At 35.8% G+C, this 22,017-nt stretch overlaps 1 protein-coding gene across 1 annotated transcript in view; it reads right to left on the bottom strand.

Annotated features, from left to right (window-relative positions):
- The window catches only part of LIN28B (lin-28 homolog B), a 127,438-nt gene extending 108,765 nt beyond the window's left edge, over positions 1–18,673 (bottom strand). Inside the window, exons 1-2 of the mRNA XM_003258382.2 lie at positions 18,461–18,673; positions 17,431–17,618 (exon numbers count right to left, since the gene is read on the bottom strand). Of these exons, the coding sequence (XP_003258430.1) occupies positions 17,431–17,618; positions 18,461–18,470 (198 nt within the window). The 5' untranslated portion in view covers positions 18,471–18,673. The remainder of the gene's footprint in view (positions 1–17,430; positions 17,619–18,460) is intronic.
- Between the last annotated feature and the right edge of the window lie 3,344 nt (positions 18,674–22,017).

Below are 22,017 nucleotides of genomic sequence, written 5' to 3'. Positions count from 1 at the left end.
CAAAGATATTACTCTATCTTTTTTTTTTTTTTTTTTTTTTTTTTTGAGACGGAGTCTCGCTCTGTCACCCAGGCTGGAGTGCAGTGGCGCGATCTCGGCTCACTGCAAGCTCCGCCTCCCGGGTTCACGCCATTCTCCTGCCTCAGCCTCTCCGAGTAGCTGGGACTACAGGCGCCCGCCACCACGCCCGGCTAATTTTTTGTATTTTTTTTAGTAGAGACGGGGTTTCACCGTGGTCTCGATCTCCTGACCTCGTGATCCGCCCGCCTCGGCCTCCCAAAGTGCTGGGATTACAAGTGTGAGCCACCGCGCCCGGCCTAGATATTACTCTATCTTTCGATAGAATGATCAATTTTTATATTACCTTAAATCTACTTAGCTATTATGTTTGTATCTATCCTTTAAACAAATAATATTCAAAAATTTCATAATATCCAGGGCTGGGTACGGTGGCTCACGCCTATAATCTCAGCACTTTGGGAGGCCAAAGTGGGTGGATCACCTGAGGTCAGGAGTTCAAGACCAGCCTCAACATGGTGAAACCCCATGTCTACTAAAAATACAAAAATTAGGTGGGTGTGGTGGCAGGTGCCTGTAATCCCAGCTACTTGGGAGGCTGAGGCAGGAGAACCACTTGAACCCGGGAGGCAGAGGTTGCAGTGAACAGAGATCGTGCCACTGCACTCCAGCCTGGGCAACAGAATGAGACTCCATCTCAAAAAAAAAATAATAATTCAAAATATCCTTGATTCTTTCCATAAAACATAAGTTTTATGCAATATTTATTTTTATTATCTTTCAAATATAGATTGTGAGCTAATTGTGAGATTCATAACCATACTGTGTAAGTTTTTCAAACTAGTCAACAAGTATAAGAGACTTAAATTCATGTGGAGCTAAGTAAAGAGATTACCCTTTAAGATGAAGAAAAGCCAACAGAAATACCTATACCGCAATGAAAGAAACTTGGGCCCTTCAGGGAGCTTACACTATGGTTTATAGTGTTTATTCCACTGAATCTGCATTTTCTTTGTTTCTTTTTCTTTTCTTTTTTTTTATTTTTTTGAGATGGAGTCTCGCTCTGTCACCCAAGCTGGAGTGCAGTGGCGTCATATTGGCTCACTGCAACCTCCGCCTCCCGGGTTCAAGCTATTCTTCTGCCTCAGCCTCCCAAGTAGTGGGGACTACAGGCACATGCCACCACACCCGGCTAATTTTTGTATTTTTGGCAGAGACGGGGTTTTACCATATTGGCCAGGCTTGTCTTGAACTCCTGACTTCGTGATCTGCCCACCTCGACCTCCCAAAGTGTTAGGATTATGGGTGTGAGCCACTGCACCCAGCCTGAATCTGCATTTTTTTACTCATCTTGGAAAACAACCAACTTCACAGTCTCTCTAAGGAAGTAAACAATTAAAACATTTCTACATCTATTGGTATCAATTTATTTTCATTATTAGCTATTTTATGAGTCAGTCTGTGGTTTTAAAAGCCTTCTTCTAGGTAAAAATATGCTAGAAACACAAACACTCTCTTTAGATGACAAATGATATACAGTAAAACATTTCATATGTACTTTCTTTGGAAATTCAGGTAATATCAATAAGTGTGTAAAAATGTTAAAACTACTTAACCATCCAATGCTCTTGTTAAGAACTCTTTCTTCTTCAATGTTGGAAAAATCATTAGCCTTTAGAAAAGGTATAAAAGAATTAACCAAACCTAAGTAAAGACAGAAATGTAGTGAAGAACTGGATTTGACTTTGCTAATACCTAAAGAGACAGAACAGACATCTTTTTTTCATGACAGCAATAGCCAGCTGTATCAAAAATAAATTCTAAAGTAATTAGAATAAATTCTAAAACTCTATTATCTGTTATTAACTTCTTCTCAACTACACTCTTCGTCAAGGAATGACACTTCTGCTAAAGACAGACACTTTCTGCTGAGTGATTGCTTTTTCCTGGTATCTCTAAAGCCAGGGCCTCAGGCTTCCTTCCCAAAGGGGAGTGGGGGGGAGGAGGAAAAAAGAGAGGAGAAGGAGACTAAAGAAAGGACGACTTAGGGCTGTAATAATTCCTGGTGGCAGATCAAATTATAATGATAGGGCAGGGAATAATTTGGGGACAGCATAAAGCACCAATAATTTGGGTAATTTCACTTTTCAATTTACACTGAAAATTGAACAATATAAATCAAAATAATGAATTCTATTCTATTAAATTCTCACTCTGAAAACATTATCCATGTTTTAAGAGATTTTGGAATATATATTCAACACTAAATATCAAAGGAAATTCTGAATTACTATTAGGAATATTAATGGCTTAACAGTGATCAGACATTTTTAAAACTAAAGACAGAGAGGATGGAAAAGTGGTTACCATCTAACAAGACAATTTCCCAAACATCATTTGTTAAGACTTTTTTTTTTTTTTGAGACAGAGTCTCATTCTATCCCCCAGGCTGGAGTGCAGTGGCACAATCTCGGCTCACTGCAACCTCTGACTCCCGGGTTCAAGCGATTCTCACGCCTCAGCCTCACGAATAGCTGGGATTACAGGCGCCTGCCACCACACCTGGCTAATTTTTGTATTTTTAGTAGAGACAAGGTTTTGCCATGTTGGCCAGGCAGGTCTGGAACTCCTGACCTCAGGTGATCCGCCCACCTCGGCCTCCTAAAGTGCTGGGATTACAGGCATGAGCCACCATACCAGGCCTCATTTGTTAAGATTTTTAAATATCATATCCTTAAAAAATAAATACTGAACTCTAAAAAATATGTACTGAAACAGGTATCTGCATCTATCTGGTTGTTCACATATTTCAACTATTTGAAAATTTATTTATTTAGTATTAATTTTATTTTAGGAGAAAGAAAATCCAGAAATCAAATAATTCATTAAACTTATACGTACAATGAAAACAAGTAGCAACACATCTAATGGTGTTACCCCCCCAGCAAACTAACCTTGTATTTTTGACAAAACATGAAAATGCTTAAAACCCGAATACATTCATTTTAAAAACTACTTTTCTCCACAGAAGCTAAAGAAAAATTCTGAAGGAAGAAAACAGGTATAAAGGGGAAAACCCTCAACTTTTCACCTTTCACTTCCAAATGTTGTTATGAATTAATACCAAATTTTGTTACGTATTTTTTTTTAAAGCCTGTGTCACACAAAAAATCCAAGGTAGCACTTCTTTAAAAACAGGCTTTTGTTTATCTTTTTATTTTAAAACTCACAGTAGGCCGGACACGGTGGCTTACACCTGTAATCCCGGCACTTTGGGGGGCCAAGGTGGGTGGATTACCTGAGGTCAGGCGTTCAAGACCAGCCTGGCCAACATGGTGAAACCCCGCCTCTACTAAAAAATACAAAAATTAGCCACGTGTGGTGGTGCGCACCTGTAGTCCCAGATACTCAGGAGGCTGAGGCATGAGAATCACTTGAACCCAGGAGGTGGAGGCTGCAGTGAGCTGAGATTGCGCCACTGCACTACAGCCTGGGAGACAGAGTGAGACCCTATCTCAAATAAATAAATAAATAAATAAATAAAAGTAATACTAGGATACAAATAATTTCAACAATAAATGTTAGTACTAGATTTAAATGCTTAATAATAGTTGTTAGTGTTTTCTGTATTCCTTGCTAATCAAAATGACAAATGAGGGAGGATCATGGATTTGAAAGATTTACTATCCCAAACCTTTCCAAAAAGCAAAATTTAAGTGACAACTTAAGCATTAATGAAAATATCAATAAAAATTTAAATTTAATTAAGTAAACAGAAGTTGAAACATTCAATTGCAGAGGACATAAAAAAATAAATCAATTGCTGTAAATTTTAATGTCAATGAAAGCATGGGCCAATACATTAATTAGGGACTTCATACCTGATCCTAGTTCTTGAAAGGTTGATAACCCACTGTTATCAACAGAAACTTAAGTAGCCTTTCTTTGTAGCTCAACAAATCTTGTATTTAACTTTTAAAGGTAAAATAAACTTATCACAAAACACTACTAAAAATTAAAAGATGACTTTGTTTCTCTCATTATTCATCCTAAAAGCAGACCAAAAGATTGTATTTATAAATCTGGTTAACTTAAAAGTTATCTTGGACTGATAGGAAGATCATATGACCAAATATCATTGTCTTTTAAGATCTACAAGACTATGAAAATTTAAGGAAGAATTTTTTACGTAAACAACAAATACTCATTGAAATAAAATATTTTAAACAAAAATGGCTATTAGATTTTAAAATGTAATTACTTATGTCAAGGGTGGTCTATACAGTATTCTTAGAAGTCTTTTAAAAGTACTTATTTGCATGAAAATATATGCCAATAAATGACATATTTTAAAAATCAATGGCAGAGAGGGTACAATTTTTGAAACTATTGTTTCAAATATTTTAGTTATTATTTGGAGACAGTTATACTGTTCACTAAAATAGAATTTAAACATTTGAATACAAGTAGCTTAAGAACAAATTAAAATAACTTTAAATATTGAATATTTAATGGTTCACAATAAACTAGAACATCATGACTAAGTCACCAAATTAGGAATAAGCATCAAACACTTATCCTCATTTAACTTTATAAAAAAAGTATATAAATATCATAGAAGGTGGATAGGATTTTCTTCCAAACAGCTAGCTACCCTATGCTTACTGTTAAGAGGTGGGTCAGAAGAGCAAGAAGAAATAAATGTAATTAATTCCCTCTTGTATTTTACATGTAGTCCTATAACGTATTTCTTTCTTTTATTCTGCCAGCAATTATTTCTTGCTAATGTCTCCCAACCACTACCCCTACTTTCTCTACACTATGAGTTCTGAGAAACAAGCTACAGTTTAGAAACCTCAAATGATGCTAAAAGATAACTGATTGAAAAATAAGTAACTAAGAAACTACTACGGTAGATTAAAAGGTCTGTATTATTTTTAAAATCTGTTTAGTAGTAATTTTTTTCAGCTTCCTAAAAAACAACAGCATGGATGTAAAGTAAGGTAAATCATATGAAATTAAACAAGACACATATCAATAAATATTTTCTCAAAGTTTTATGCTTCATTCTGAGATTCACTGCAATCCTATCTGTGACTAACTAAAAGGGAAGTCACATGACTTAAGCAATGAAAGAGAAAGTTTTCTTTCCTTTCTACAGGAAGAAACAAAAGCTTGGTATTAGCTATCCAAAGCTAATGGGTGGGGCCTGAAAGCCAAAAAACTATACTGAATTAAGATTAATCTTAATAGGGGCCCATTTTAGCCTTCTGAAAACATCAAAAATGCGAAGACTGCAGCCAGAACTTAAATAAAATAACAAGCATTTAATGTAACTTAGGTTTTACAACTAGAAAATTCTTCAGGGACAAAATTCAGTTTATAAACAATATTGAAGCTTTTATTGGGGTAAAATCACCTAACTGTGATTCCTTATACAGATACACACACCATCCCCCACTGGCACACAGATACTTCACAAGCCTCTTGAATAAATAGGAGTATCCAATGTCCAGGGTGATGGGTGGTCCTGAGGTCCTGAACCAGAGCTGTATACTTTTAAAGGATACTAAGATAAGAACAAAGTGTTTTGTGTTTGTTTAAACCTGGGTCTAGATGTAGTCTTTGCACCATTATTGGAACAGCTCATAAACTTGTGCTGTTATTAATTCAGGGAAGCTTTAAATGTCTGCATAAATACTAGAAATTAAGTACATCAAAATAAAATACTTTAGGGCTTTTTACAGCTCTCATTCAAATTAATTCAATTTACTTAAAAGTCATGATTTCAAAAGTGGTAAATCTCAACCTAAGAGAAAAACATCATATGACCACACTTTCACTACCAACAGGATACCATACCATATAAAATAACATGTATTTAAAGTATATACATCAAATAAGCTGCAATGCAATGAAAAACTTCTAAAGATAACGAAATTAACCCATGGAGAGTCCCAATAAAGAATCAACTATTATGCCCATTTTTATACTGCATATAAAGTCCAATACAAAGAGTTGTTTATACATGTCCAGTATAAAGAGTTGTTTGTGGGGCTTTTTGTTGTTGTTGTTGTTGTTGTTGTTGTTTTGTTTTGTTTCCCAGAGCAGAAAGCAGGCTTTACAAGTGGCCCAAGGAAAAGATAAGCAATGAATAGTTCTGACCCTGGCTTCTGTGGCTTGATCAAGTGGGCCTGCAACCTGAGCCAAAGGGCACAAATTCCTCACCATTCAAAATTCTTCAATGGCATGGGGGAGGAAACAGTGAAAGGGGCAAACAAGCAAATCCAAGTGTCTTTAGATTGAGTATTCAACGAAAATTTTTAATTAGAGAGCTAAAAAATGAGGCCAATACTGTGACTAAATTTTTAATGCACAGTTTAATCAACCCCTGAAAAGAGAAGCTTTCTTTCTTGTGAAAATGGAAAAAGATGCACTTTAAAAAAAAAAAGTATGGCTTACACTGAGCTGTGTTACGTATATGTCTCTAATATTTCATCTATTTAAAGGAGCTGTTGAAAAGTGTTACTAATTTGGAAGTATCAGTGCTTATATATCATAAGCAAAATCATGTATTATTAAAATCACACAGGAAGAAAAGTTGATATAATTCATTCCAAGCTTTACAATATATTAATGATCTATTAAATATTTAAAGCAATAGCTATAACCTATGTTGCCAGACTTTTGTTACAGACTGAACTAAAGATAAAGACAATTCATTTGAATGGAAGAAAAAAAAATAAGCTAAGTTAAAATAATTTAAGCATTATAGGATCTGGGAACATTCTATTCACTATCTCTAATGGCCTAGGAAATTGCTTACAAAAGCTTAAGGAAAAAAATGATCACCAACAAATCTTGGCCAAAGTAAAAGTAATTTGAAATTTATATGGAGTCTTTATATCCTATAACACCATAAAACAAAATAGCAATCTTAAGAGTTATTACCAAATTAAACTTACAAGATTTAAAAATAGTCTAACTTTAAGATTAACAAAAGTAATAAATTTAAGTGGGTTTTGATTTTTTAAAGTGGGCTGTTATGACAAAAGATTTAAAGCAGCTGGTAGAAATTAAGTATATTACTAACAGCACAATAAATTAATGATTCTAAGGACTGGCAAAAACAGTTTCTCCACATGAAATGTGAAAAACATATTTTAATACTATTGGGAAATCATTGCATTTAGCTCAAAATTTTAAAACTAATATTTGCTTTTTATCTTAGCTATCCCAAAATTAAATTGGTAGAGGCTGTATAATTAGACTTCATAAAAGGAAGTGAATAGAACACAGGAAAAATGATCCTTCGCTTTTATGCCTTATATGCAAACAATGAGAATTAACTGGAAAAAACTTATTTTAAAGTTTGCTAAAATGAAAATACCAAACCAACAGTGTTTCACTTAGTACATGATCAATAAAAATTAGTTGACTTTACTGAACCACGATTTTTATAATCATTTTTTAAAAGTTAATACTTTTCTATGACATTAAGCCATCTTGTTGATTTACATTTCTAAAAATGTTTTTACAAGCTGAGCAAAGTGGCTCACATCTGTAATCCCAGCACTTAAGGAGGCAGAGGCAGGAGGATTACGTGAAGCCAGGAGTTCTAAACCAGCCTGGTCAACAAGGCAAGATTCTGTCTCTACAAAAAATTTTAAAAATTAGCCAGGCACAGTGGCATGTGCCAGGCATGGTGGTGCACACCTGTAGTCCCAGCTACTCTGGAGGCTGAGGTGGGAGGATCCCGTGAGCCCAGAAGCTCGAGACCAGGCTGGGAAACAGGGAGACCACATCTCTACAAATATAATAAAAAATATCAGCCGGGCATGGTGGTGCACGCCTGTAGTCCCAGCTACTCAGAGGCTCAGGTTGGATAATTGCTTGAGCCAGGAGTTCTAAGTTGCAGTGAGCTATAACCCCACCATTGCACGACAGCCTGGGTGACTAAGGAAGACCCTGTTTCTAAATAATAATAATAATAATAATAATAATAATTAATTAAATAAAAATTTTAAAAATGTTTATACAAAAACTACTGAGTCAGGATAGAAATTCAATAAATTTCTTTCTTTTTTTTTTTTGAGAGGGAGTTTCACTCTTGTCGCCTGGAGTGCAATGGCGTGATCTCGGTTCACTGCAACCTCCAACTCCTGGGTTCAAGCGATTCTCCTGCCTCAGCCTTCCAAATAGCTAGGATTACAAGCATGTGCCACCAGGCCTGTCTAATTTTTTGTATTTTTAGGAGAGACAGGGTTTTACCATGTTGGCCAGGCTGGTCTCGAATTCCTGACCTCAAGTGATCCACCCCCCTCAGCCTCCCAAAGTGCTGGGATTACAGGCATGAGCCACCATGCCCGGCCAATGCAATAAATTTCTGACAAGACATATGAACATCAATAAGCCTAACTATGCCCTTTAAGTAAGTAGTGAGTTTACAGCACATGAGAAAATACCATAATGATAAATGAAATTAATATTATATTGAAGATCAGTAAAATGCATATGAATTAATCTCATTAACAAGCACAGAAACTACTAGGATAAAGGTTAATTTCCAGGCAGAAAAAAAACTAAAGAAAACCAAAGTGAGGCCAGGCGTGGTGACTCACGCCTGTAAATCTCTGTAACTTTGGCAGGCTGAGGTGGGAGGATCCCTTGAGCCCAGGAATTCGAGACCAGCCTAGGCAACATAGGGAGATCCCGTCTCTACAAATATAATAAAAAAAAGTCAGCCAGAGGCTGGGCGCGGTGGCTCACGCCTGTAATCCCAGCACTTTGGGAGACCGAGGAGGGCGGATCACAAGGTCAGGAGATCGAGACCATCCTGGCTAACTCGGTGAAACCCCGTCTCTACTAAAAATACAAAAAATTAGCCGGGCGTGGTGGCGGGCACCAGTAGTCCCAGCTACTCTGGAGGCTGAGGCAGGAGACTGGTGTGAACCCGGGAGGCGGAGCTTGCAGTGAGCCGATACCGCGCCACTGCACTCCAGCCAGGCATGGTGATGCACACCTAGAACCCCAGCATCTCAGAAGGCTCAGGTGGGATAATTGCTTGAGTCAGGAGTTTGAGGTTGCAGTGGGCCATGATCCCACCACTGTACTCCAGCCTGATCAAGAGCAATACTCTGTCTCCAAACAAAAACCAGAAAAACTCTTATAATTAAAATGATTAATAAAAACATAGCTATTGAAAAAAAGATTAAAACTAAAACCTGAGATTGTTACAGTTTTTATATTATTTTCATGTGTATTATTTCAATTGACCCTTACCATAACCCTCTAAAATAAAGATGAAAAACATTATTTATCACATTTTACCCATGAGAACACTGAAGCTCCCTGGAAGTGACCAGCCAAAAGTTATACACCAACCAAGTGGCAGAGCCGAAGCCAAACACTCATTCCCATGGTTTTTTTTTCCTCACAATACCACACTACTTCTCCTTTATAATAATAATTATGTACAACACACATTGAGTCCCTACTATCTGCCGCCAAGTTTGTGTTGGGTGCTTTACATATGTAATAACATGTAATCCTCCTAACAGCCCTATACAAAGTGGGTACTATTTTTGTCCTCCCATTTATAGGCCATTGAGACACTGACAAGGTAACTTACTTCCCTCACAGGTATCTAATAAACTGGGATTTGAATACTGATTTGACCAGAATCTTTATCATTCTGTACTATCTTACAAAGATTAAATAATTATTAATCAAAAAATGGTATTAAATTATCACGGCAGGCCTATTTAAAACAGTACTTTTTCTTTAGCTTATAATGAATACACAAGATGCATATGTACACAGGTAAAATCTTACACAGGTAAAATCGTATGTTATAACAATTATTAAAACCAAAATATCTGCATAACAAAAGTATTTCCAAGCTGCAGTTTATACCCTGATATTTTAAACAATATTCTAGGCCTGGCACTGTTGCTCATGCCTGTAATCCCAGGACTTTGGGAGGCCAAGGCAGGAGGATCACTTGAGCCCAGGAAGTCAAGGCTTCAGTGAGCTATGATCCTGCCACCGCACTCTAGCCTAGGCAACAGAGTGAGACCCCATCTCAAAAATTAAAAAATAATTTTAGAGACCATTTTGCTCTGTCATCCAGGCTGGAGTGCAATGGAGTGATCTCGGCTCATTGTGGCCTCTGTCTCCTGGGCTCAATAAGTGATCTTTTACCTCAGCCTCCCTGATACTTGGGACCACAGGTGCATGCCATCAGGCCTAGCTAATTTTTTAGGTAGGGACAGAGTTTTGCCATGTTACCCGGGCTGCTCTAAAACTCCTGGGCTCAATCTGCCAGCCTCAGCCTCCCAAAGTGCCGGGATTACAGGCATGAGCCACTAAGCTCAGCCAAAAGAATTATTTTAAATAACAAAAACAATATTCTATACCACAAAACTGTAATAAAAAGCCTTAGTGTCAACTGTAATGGAAATTAAACTACTAATATACAACACATTTTGCCCAATTTTAAAGCAAGCACATAAAAGACTAGCTTAATTATCCATCATGAGTATACGCCACTGAAAATAACTTAACCATGATTCTTTTGGCAAAGACCAGTTTACTTTAGTTTATTTTCTCAACAGACACTTACTAGGCAGTTTATATAACATAACCTCTACTCTTCAAAACCACTTAAAAACTTGGGTATTATTACTCCAGCTAATAGAAAATTATAGAAAAAATTATAAGACTAAATCTGTCAATTATTTGTAAATCTTATTTAGAAAATATTTCCAAATTCTCAAATATTTAGATATTGGAAAGGAAGAAGCAATAATCAGACTGTCCTCCAATTTGAGATAAATGATTAGATGTATCCTGATGTATCAAAATGCAACATGGTATGTTCATTACTTGTTTGATAAACTACTCATTAAAAGATCATTTTTAAATGTACCCCACTGACTTGCAATGTACTTTCTTAAACACATTACTGTTATCAACTTTTATGATATTAGAAGATGCTATAATCAAATTATTTTAGGGAGGAATATAAATCAGTTAAGTTTCTTATGCACTGTATATGGTACAATGCCATCTATTGTAACTATATATTAAATAAGCTGAACTTCCTGTTACTCAAAACTCAGGGAAATATCTCAAGGTATAAAGAACTGATAGTCTTTCATAATGATAAAATATCCCATATTTCATTCCAAATCAAGTCTACAGAATATAACATTTAAGATAACTTTCCAGTTTAATTGATCAGAAGTATCTTCACTTTGTTTAGGTTATTCTCAGTGTAGAAATAAAAATATAGTACATCAAGCTGGACATGGTGGTGCATGCCTGTAGTCACAGCTATTAGGGAGGCTGAGGAGGTAGTATCTCTTGAGACTAGCTAGGAGTTCCAGGTTAGCCTGGGCAACTTAGTCTCAAAAAAACAAAAACAATACAGTGCATCTTATTTTTAAGTAGCAACTTTTAAGTTAATCACAAACCAAAAGAGCTGCTCCGTTAAAACAGACATAACTATCTGTAATATTTCTAACTATCTCTGAATAGGAAGAATTAAACCAAATCCAAATAATGTTTTGTTGCTGCCTGAAAGTAACAAAAATTACAGTGAAGGACTCAATTTTTAATCTACCAAGTTGAACGCAGGTAACAAATAAGTTTTAATTTCTCATGAAACCTAAGAACTCTAAGATAAGTTAAAGACATGCTTTAAAAGGTTACACTGAATACTTGTAAGTAGTTTGACACTCATATTTTTATTTAAAAAATAATTCTTTGATTTACTGCATTCATTTGTTGTGAATAGTCTTTTAAAATAAAAGAGGAATCAAAAATTAGCGAGAACATGCAACACCAAAGGCTAACACTAATGTAAACTATGGACTCTGTGTAATTATGATGTGTCAATGTACATTCATTAACTGAAACAAATGTGCCACTCTTGGTAGGGGATGTTGATAATGGAGGATGCTACGCATTTGAAGGGGCAATGGTACATGGAAAAATCTATGTATTTTCCTCTTAATTTTGCTGTGAACCTAAAACTGCTCTTTAAAAAGGGAGGAGAAAAATATTTAAGAAGTACACCAATGATCTTTAAAATAGGAGAAAGGCCTACATATTCAATATGTACCCAATTCACATTTCACATTTAAATTGAATCAGAATGTCTTTGTAGGACTTAAATACATGAAAAAGAGTCTGAGAAATGCACCACCACTTGAAAATCAAAAGTATCTTTAGGGCTACATTAAGAAATCTTATTAAATTTTGTTGTATAATAAATGCCTGGCCAGGAGCGGTGGCTCACGCCTGTAATCCCAACACTTTGGGAGGCCGAGGTGGGCGGGTCACGAGGTCAGGAGATCGAGAGCATCCTGGCTAACACGGTAAAATCCCGTCTCTACTAAAAATACAAAAAAATTAGCCAGGCGTGGTGGTGGGTGCCTGTAGTCCCAGCTACTCAGGAGGCTAAAGCAGGAGAATGGCGTGAACCCGGAAGGCGGAGCTTGCAATGAGCAGAGATCACGCCACTGCACTCCAACCTGGGCCACAGAGCCAGACACTGTCTCAAGAAAAAAAGAAAAAATAAAAAATAAAATGCCTTTAAATGTGATGTTATGATTAAACGGCCTTAAAGCACTTAGCTTGAGATTCTCTGAAATTGGTCAACTGGGCAAATCATCTTAAAAATCTTGTAGGTTATAAACCATTTTAAAAATATTAAAATACATAACTCACTATACAAATGAGCTGTAACTGTTTAGGATCACATTTTCAAGTTTCCAAGATGTCTAATTTTTTTTAATTGGCATTTTAAGCAGCCCAGAGAATAATAATAATCACACATATTCTTCATGTGAAAAATGATTTTATGCTTAACTATAACAAAACTAAACATGGCTAATTAATTAGCAATGAAATATTATGAAAAGCCCTTAAAAATGAACATACTGAAATAAATTTGTTTTCCTATATTGTATAATTAATTAAATATATAAGAACTCTATATTAGATCAATTGATTGAACTATGTGTAAGAAATTTTTCATATATTTAAGTATTAGTCATCTCTAAATGTTTTCGTATCTCATACTGTTAATGCTTTAACTCAGTAACAATAATGATTCTTATTTTTTCTATTTCCATTACTCCTTGAGATATTTTTGAAGCAAAAGAACATAAAATATATAAATCCTTTCTAATGTGGGCATTTGAATTATCCATAAAGATCAAAATCTAATTCATAAATAAAGACCATAAGAAGAAAACACCAATACTTGTAAGGTAAATGAAGATGAATAAAGGCAAATTATTAATAAATATTTAGGCCTACTGAGTAATGGTAGCTAAATTGCAGTCATTTTGAAATTACTCTTTCTCTTTGAGAAAAAAAGAGATACATACATTATGCATACATTATGAAATAAATGAAATACATTTATGTAAACAATTGTATCATATTTGATGGCAAGGAATTCCAAGTATATATACACCCAATATGTGAAGTATTATTAGGCACATAAGCTGAGGAGAGAGCAATAAGGAGAATGTATTCTACACCTCCCAAGAACAAAATCAAATTCAAATGATCATTTTGTCTTATTAGGTAAGATAATGACTTTGGAAATAAATATCAAAATCTATAGAAAAACCTATATAACAAACATCAACAGGTAGTTATTAGGTTAACGTTGCCCTTCTCCAAAAGAGATCTAATATTTAATTACCATTCTATTCCTCTAAAGTACCATCAAATATTTAAGTCGTATTAAAAACTTTCAACATTTCAAAAAACTGCCAGTAACATTTTCCAGGTAATGTAAATGTTATCCTACAATCTAACTGTGATTTTAAAAAACGTAAGAAACTGGTAGGAGTATTAATTACTTGCACTTACAAAATAATCATATTCTGATTTATGAAATCACCTTAGTAAGAATCTAGACTTACAGACAGGTGCGGTGGCTCAAGCCTGTAATCCCAGCACTTACAGACAGGTGCAGTGGCTCAAGCCTGTAATCCCAGCACTTTAGGAGGCGGAGGCAGGCAGATCACAAGGTCAGGAGTTCGAGACCAGCCTGGCCAACATAGTGAAACCCCATCTCTACTAAAAATACAAAAAATTAGCCAGGCATGGTGGCGGGCACCTGTAATCCCAGCTACTCGAGAGGCTGAGGCAGCAGAATCGCTTGAACTCGCGAGGCGGAGGTTGCACTGAGCCAAGATCTCACCACTGCACTCCAGCCTGGGTGACAGTGCGAGACTCCACCTCGAAAAAAAAAAAAAGAATTTAGACGTAACAAATTTGTATTAACCACGTATATCCTTACTTCATTTGAAATAAATCTGTGTTTGCATTAGATACTTAAGAAATTCTTAAAAATTTATATTTAAAAATAAAATCATCAAAAATTTCCTATTTTATTGAATATTTTTTAAAAACTTCAACAGTGAGATATGACAAAATTCACAAATATAATAGTTATATATTTTGTTAATTTTTTAAAAATAAAATATTCATTATTGAACTAAATGTTTCACAATTAATATGGGTCAGAATATATATTTTCACATCATAAAAATAGGATTATTTAAATTACAAGTTAACATTAGAAAATCAAATGAAGACTGTCATTTTAAACCATCAATGGTTACATACCATCCTCAAACAGCAGAATCTCACAGCATTTATCAACAAGTCTAAAGACAGACAAAGTACAGCACCTAGGCATGTGTTTCTTTTTGAGGATTTGGTGACATCACAGGAACTACAAGAAAGTTTGACGGTATTACTGCCAATAAATTTTAAGTAGAATTATGTAACTATAAATATACATAACCACAAATACACAGCTCAATTTTAAAATACACATATATATATTCTCTTTATTTTGAAGCAACTGAATATGTTTTGATATGCAGTTACTTGCAATCAATATTTTTAAGAGAAAAAGTATCCTAGGTGCCTCAGCATAAATTTTTATGTATTTATTAAGGACACAAATAATCTGTTTTTTATTTCTCCAAATATACATTATTAAAAATGTTTCAGAATACTTTAAAAAAAAATCCAATGACACATGTGCTGCCAAATACTCCAAAAAAAACTATGTCATATATTTTAAAAATTTTGAGTAGATATAGGTCCAGTTGAACATTTAAAATTCCTAATCATCTATGATACATATCCTTTCACAACAAAACAGTACATAGACATAAAACCTCGTATGCTTTCAAAAATGCTTATAAAACTAAAAAGGCCTCTAAAATAATAATAAAAATGTTTTTTAAAATTCTATGAAATAGTCTTGAATTGCAACCTTATTTCATCAGTGATGCACACATAATATCTATATCATTTACAACCATCTAACTGTTACTTGTAGTTGCTTGGCTAACATCAGTAGGATTCCTGCCTTCTTCAAAACAATTATTCATACGATTTATATACAATTTATGTATATTGCAATATAAGAAACCTCTTAACTAGGCATCATTTAATACTGTCCTTTTAACATATATATGAACTGTATGTATATACTACTGTATGTAACTGAAGATTAAATCAACTATTTAAAAATCAATGTTTATAGTATAGAAACAGCTATATATTTAAAAAGCTTTAGCAGCTATATGTTTTAATTCAGTGAATAGAGGAATGTTTATCAATACATAATCATTAAATAGTGTAAACACAAATGTCTTGTGGTTCTAAACATTAATATTGGTTAATAAAATATCTTAACATTTGATGAATATTTTAGAAGGTAAACATAGAAAATCAAATTATAAAAAGGTGTGACCAGACAAAGAAGAAAACGGCTATTTTTTTCATTCATCTATAAAACAAATTTATGAGATCATAAAAAACAATTTAACAACCTAAAGAAGGTTCAAAGGGGGAAGAAAGAGCCTGAGAGAAAATAGGTTTGTCAATTATTTTTGTCATCCAGTCTTAGAGGGGAAAAAACAGAAAATATAGCTTCATTTTGCACTATAAAATAGGAAGCATAAAATCCAGTAGTCTGTATGTGGACTCGTATTTGTGTATTTAAACCCTGTTTCAATTCACAGATTATGCTGATCCTTCCACATATAAACAGCCAATAATGATGGCCAGGCCTTCAGGAAAGGAAAACACACACCACACAGCAAGGTCAGGAAGCTACCAAGCACCACAGGACAACAGATCAAAACAGAATGGTTTCATATGTTTCTATTGTTTATATATTTAATTTGAAGATGATATTCCTTAGGGAAGGGGGTATAAATATTACTAGGAACATGCAACACAGTATCAAATACATACTTTTCAAGCAAATATACCAAGTATTTCACGCATGTATCTGTCAGTCAATCTGTAGTATTAACAGCCTTTCATTCAATTCTTTTTAACTTAGATATCATGCCAAAATAAACCTCTTTAGTCGTAAACCTCTTTATTTCTAACTATGAATTCGCTACAGAAAATTTATATTTACCTTTTTTTGAGGAAACAATCGGCTTCCATAAAAGTATCTTTTTTACTATAAAGGGATTAAGCAGTAGAGAGGAGTAAAGGCAGAAGAAGTATTAATTCATTATTTCCTGGGTAAAATTTTGAAAATGGGAAGCAATGAAATTCTGTTTGATATTAAAACATCTTTAAAAATTACAACACAATACGAGCAAAAGTGGAAATTTACCCCAAGTAGCAGACCAGCACATTTTAAACACACAAGCTGGAGCCGCCTCTGGCCACATGTTTTTTTGAGTTCAGTCTCTTAAAGAGACAGTATACGTAGACCAATGACTACACGGAGCACATTTCTAAAATGTTTGTCAAGCATCCCTCTATTCCACCCATTTCTTTACAACCACACTAGGCCAACAGTGTTCTATTTTATTTTACTATGAAGTCAAATTATTTTGATCTGAGTCTACAAAATGACTACAGGACAGGCAGCAATGAAATAATAAAGGGAGCTACTGTGACTACAGGTGTCTAAAGTAAGAGGCAATCTATACATTTCTTTCCACAGCAAACTGTTTTGCTTTGTTCTTTCAACCTTAAAATGATCATGTTTCTTCACTTTTCTACCCATTCACCAGATACAGGCGACAGAGTATATTGTATAGATAATACCGGAAGCTACATGAACACTATTTCGCTGTAGAATATAGCAGGGGGAAACGCTAATAACATCAACCTTAATATATATAGTGAAATTTCAAATATTTTCTTTTCTCTTTAGACAGAAAACCCAGGAAAAGGCCCATACACGTACCCTAAACGTTGGACTACCTAGTGATTTTAGGGAAGATTTTGTCTTTCAATATACCAAAGGGCATCTCATTGTACGTCTATTGGCATAACTACCGATCAGATCCTCCACATGGAAAAAGATGAAGAGGGGGACAAAAAAGTTTGGCTTACTTGGTGTACAAAAACATCGACTGGAATATCCAAGGGGCTTCCCTCTCGGTTTATCATGGAGATGAATCCAAATCCCATGCGCACATTGAACCACTTACAGTGGCCAGTTCCGCGCAAAACCTGGGATTCCTCCTCTGCCGGCTCCGGCAGCTTCCCGATCTCTTCTCCACCACCTTTGCTCGCCCCGCCTGAGAAGGAACAGGACAAAAAAGTCAGTCTGTATTCCCATTCAATGTGCATTCAAAGATTAAAATAAAAAAAAAAAGTTGCCTGCCTGGAGGTGGAGGGGAAGCGTAACAGAAAAAAAAAATTTTTTTAATCGTTTGATTTCTTTTCCCCACAGAAAATACTTAAAATGAAAAGGGTTAAAAGGAAAGCGGGGGAGGGGGAAGCCACACTGTTCTATCGATCACACCAACTTCCACGTTTCTATACATACGTGTACTTTTTCATTTAACTCCATTTTTCAGCCACATTTTACATTACAGCATGCGATACTTTACTTGTATATTGCTGATTTAATACTGATCCCATTGACAAAGAGAAATTTTCAGCGAAACTATTCTCTCCGGCGGGCACGAGGAGGAAACAGAAATCCTGAAGATGGTTTAGAGCTACTAGTTAAGGCACATGGGGCAGCAGTGAATCCAGCGTTATTTGCAATGTGCATTCCCCTCCCCCCCATAACTTTCAATTAAAGTTGAGGTGGAATGGGGGAGGGGGCAGGTGTATAAAAGTTTTCTTGGGCTCACTAACTGAAACTGCGCTTAATCACACTCACACAATTCAAACAATAGCCCCCTGAAAGCTTTTCAAGTTGTGAATCAGTGTGGGCGGTACAAAACATTTTTGGAGATCTATAACAATAGGTTTGAAGAAAGCCCCACTGCGTGATGGGGGGTTGGGAGGTAATGCCCAGTATTGGGGTAAAAGGGGAAGGGGGGGACGGTCTAAGAAGGGTGGGAGAGGGGGAGGGGGAGGAGAAAAGAAGAAAGAAATTCACAGTAAAACAATAGAAAAGAAAATTAACCTTCGGCCATGTTGCCCCACGGGCCCTCAGCTCCAAACTCGTGAGATGAAAACTTTCCCTTTGGAACGGAGTGATCTTCTGCATCAATCTAACATCTTGATTTTGTGCGATCACAAATTTAGCTCGCATGGTCTAATGTGCTTTCCTTCTTTTGATTTTTTTCTCTCCTCTCTCCAGTTTCTGGCCCCCTGAGCACACGTGACTTTGTCAATTACATGCTTTCTTGCTACTAATTTCACCTCGTATCCTTAAGGGGCTGGCAAGAGGAAGAGATAACCAATCGCCATTTCATCTATGCTGACATCAAAATAATTTATGAATGAACACGAAAAACTCAAACATGTTATCTTAAAGACAATTTGGAACGCTTCTTTAGGATAAATCAGAATGCTGATTTCGTGCTTCTACTTAAACACAATGGAGGGTCCTTGTGAATCATAGATTTAGAAAAAAAGGCACAGTCATATATGTGCACACGCGTGCCTTACACACAAGCCTGACTAAATAAAATCATGGGAGGGGGTCGTTTAAATAAAACAACTGATGTTAACGCTTTTTTTTCCCTTAAGAATTCAGCTATTCCATGGCAGTAAACCTGCTTGGAACGCTAATTTCACATTTAATTCAATTCTTAGAGGAAAATATATAATTTATAAAAGATCTAATTAAACCTAATTACATCCCCATGAAACTTTAGATAATGAAAACATACACCTAGGAAAAGGCAGAGGTACATAAATTACCTGATTATGCCCGAAATTTTTTCAAATTTAAAATAAAATCCTACTAGAAAAATCGTTATCACCTTCATATAGTCAAATTATGTTTAGGTAAACCATTTTGGAAAATTTTAGAGGGGGTTGGTAAAGAATTGTACTTCACAGGTTTCTCTGCCATCTCTTTCCGGGGGAGTAGATGTGATTAATGACTTCCTAAATAACAGCCCAGTTTTCCAGCCTAACATAGAGTGAACCTCAATCAGTGGCGATTGTTCCCCAAGAGCCGGAGGACATAGGGCAAGAGGGGGAGGGGATCGCCAGGCAGGGGAGCTGAAGAGGAGCCGCCAGGATAGGCGGCAGCAGAGTCAAAGAAAGAGGTGGGAGAGAAAAAAAGCCGGCGCGGGCAGGGGGTGGGGTGGAGAAAGAAGGACAAGTGGGAGAAAAAAGGTAAATTCATATCATATTGACTTGTACCCTGACATTTTAAAAGTCCACTACCAATGGCTAGAAGAGTTGAATAAACGAAAATGTAATAACGGATGAAGCTCCTACTGTCTGTCCTTCCTCGACTAACCCCCAGTTTCAAAATGCCTAACCCCTTTACCTTTCAAACTGGTTCAAACGATTGATTACAAGATGCTGGCAACAGTATTGCTGCCCTTATCGAACACTACAATAAATATTATAGGTTAACTAAAAATACTTTATTTCCTTTAAAATATAAAATATCGCCTATTTTAAAACCTTAAAACGCACCACCAGACTCGCCTACCCCACCCCCCATTTTCTTAAACAAGCAGTTTACCAAGAAACTAACTGTTCAGATACCACTTCCTTCGACAAAGCTACTGAGTTGACCCTCCCCCACCATGCCAGCAGTCCCCCCCTCCCAGTCTCTTCAAACACGTCCACACTCCAGCACTGTTTCACACAAGCTAAAATGTAGGGATTATGAATCGAAGAGCTATGGAAAAAGCTGTATACAGCTATTTATACTCCCTCCCCATATTAAACAACTAAATATAAATGTAATTGGTTCAGATTGGAAAATGGATGTATAAAAAATAGAAGTTATTTTCAGTTGTTTGTGATAAAAGGTTTAATCAAAACTAATCAATTTGGAAAGTTTTTTTTTTTTTTGTCTGTTATTCCTTTTTGTTATTTCTCAGGAAAAAGGGCTAGGTTCTCATTTTATTTATTTTGGGAGGAATAATCATGTGCCAGCTGTTAGGGAGAAAAGAAAAGGCACAAAAATCCAATGACTTTGAAAGTTTAACAAAAGCTCAAAGCTCTGAAAAAATTATTTACTAACAAAACATTTACTAGGCATTATTTTCATGGTAGAAATTACTTCTATTATACTGATTACACTGACAAGAAAGTAATCTCAATGATGGCATTACAGGCTAAGCTTGTGACATAATATGAAATCGAGAAAGTAATTTATACGTTTTTCATATTTTAATAATCACTTTAAAAAATCAACATCTGGTATAAGAGGAAAAAAAATCTCAGAAAGTATTCATGTAAATTGAGGTGAAGTGCTATTACTTACATAAAAGTAATGATCACAAAATTCACAGGCCAGTATAGTTTAGCTTTGTAAAATATCATTTAAGTTTGCTTTTAATTAGAAAACAGTTTAATCATTATAAAACCAGAATCATAATATGTGGGTAGATTCAGACTCTGTTTATTGTTCAATTTGATGAAATTCAAATTTATTAACACGTGGAGGAAAAGTGTGGAATACCACAACTGAACTACACTGTACAGTATAGTTATGAGATTCAGTCTTGCCTGATTGGGGGCCTCCAGTATTAGTGGAATTAAGGTAAGGTTCACTGGAGTGGTCATTGGTGTCAGAGGTTATCGACTCATTCATTTCCTGAGAGGGACATCAGCCTTTCAAGTTGTGTAGAAGGCTTTTTCCAACTGGGAACCCTGAAAAATCCTCTAAAATTCGTTCATGAAGAATTTAAGACAAATGCATTTACATACCTTGGGGGAGGGTAAAATAAAGGGGAAGAGAAGAGGCGAGGGAAGAGTAGAGGGAAAAGGAAGAAGAAAGCAAGGAAGTTGGAAGGGGAGAGAAGTAAAGGCAGGAGACACATTGAGAAACACAAAATAATCACTCACCAATTTAAGAATATGGCACTGTCTTTTCTGTGCCTTCCCCCAAAACTTTTGAGCCTAAGATCCTTTTATCATATAAATTGCCCATAAGCTTTTAAAACTCCTAGAGTGCTTCTTTCACATAAAGTCGTCCTATGAGTCTTCTAGAATGCTTTCCAATTTGTCACTTTCCCGAAGTCTTCTGGTTTTAATTTTTTTCTCATTTCCTACTTGTTTTTAGTGCCTGAAAGACCTGTGTTTGACTCAAAAGGCGTGTTTTATTCCTTCAAAAGCCAAATACTTTATAGCTTGACTTACAGTTCTTTCAAAATGTCTTTAAAATGAGTTCAAGTAGCCACAAAGAATCGTCAATGTACTGGGGGGAAAAAGCAAGGAAATAACCTATCATATGCCTGTTGGCTATCACAATCATTCCCATTTAAAAAACAAGGTACACGTTTTCCCAGACTTTTTTTCCAGCAGTACAAGGAGCCGAAAGAGGTGCCAGAGCCCACCGTCGTTGTTTTCAATTATAAGGAATGAGTGACTTCTGTTAAAGCAGAAACAATGCTTCGGTTCTTCTTAAAACTAGGAGGAGGGGCTGTGGCAATGCGGCAAGTGACTCCACCCGTCCTCTCCTCCCCGCAAATAAGGCGGGGTCTGTAGCCCAGCGCTGCCATCGCAACCCGCCTCTCCAGGCAGGTCGCTCCCCAGGCGGCCGAG

This window comes from Nomascus leucogenys, chromosome 3 (assembly GCF_006542625.1).
Source record: "Nomascus leucogenys isolate Asia chromosome 3, Asia_NLE_v1, whole genome shotgun sequence".
NCBI classification, from domain to species: Eukaryota; Metazoa; Chordata; class Mammalia; order Primates; family Hylobatidae; genus Nomascus; species Nomascus leucogenys.
Note: the sequence above shows the minus strand (reverse complement) of the source record. Positions and strands in the feature narration are given on the sequence as shown.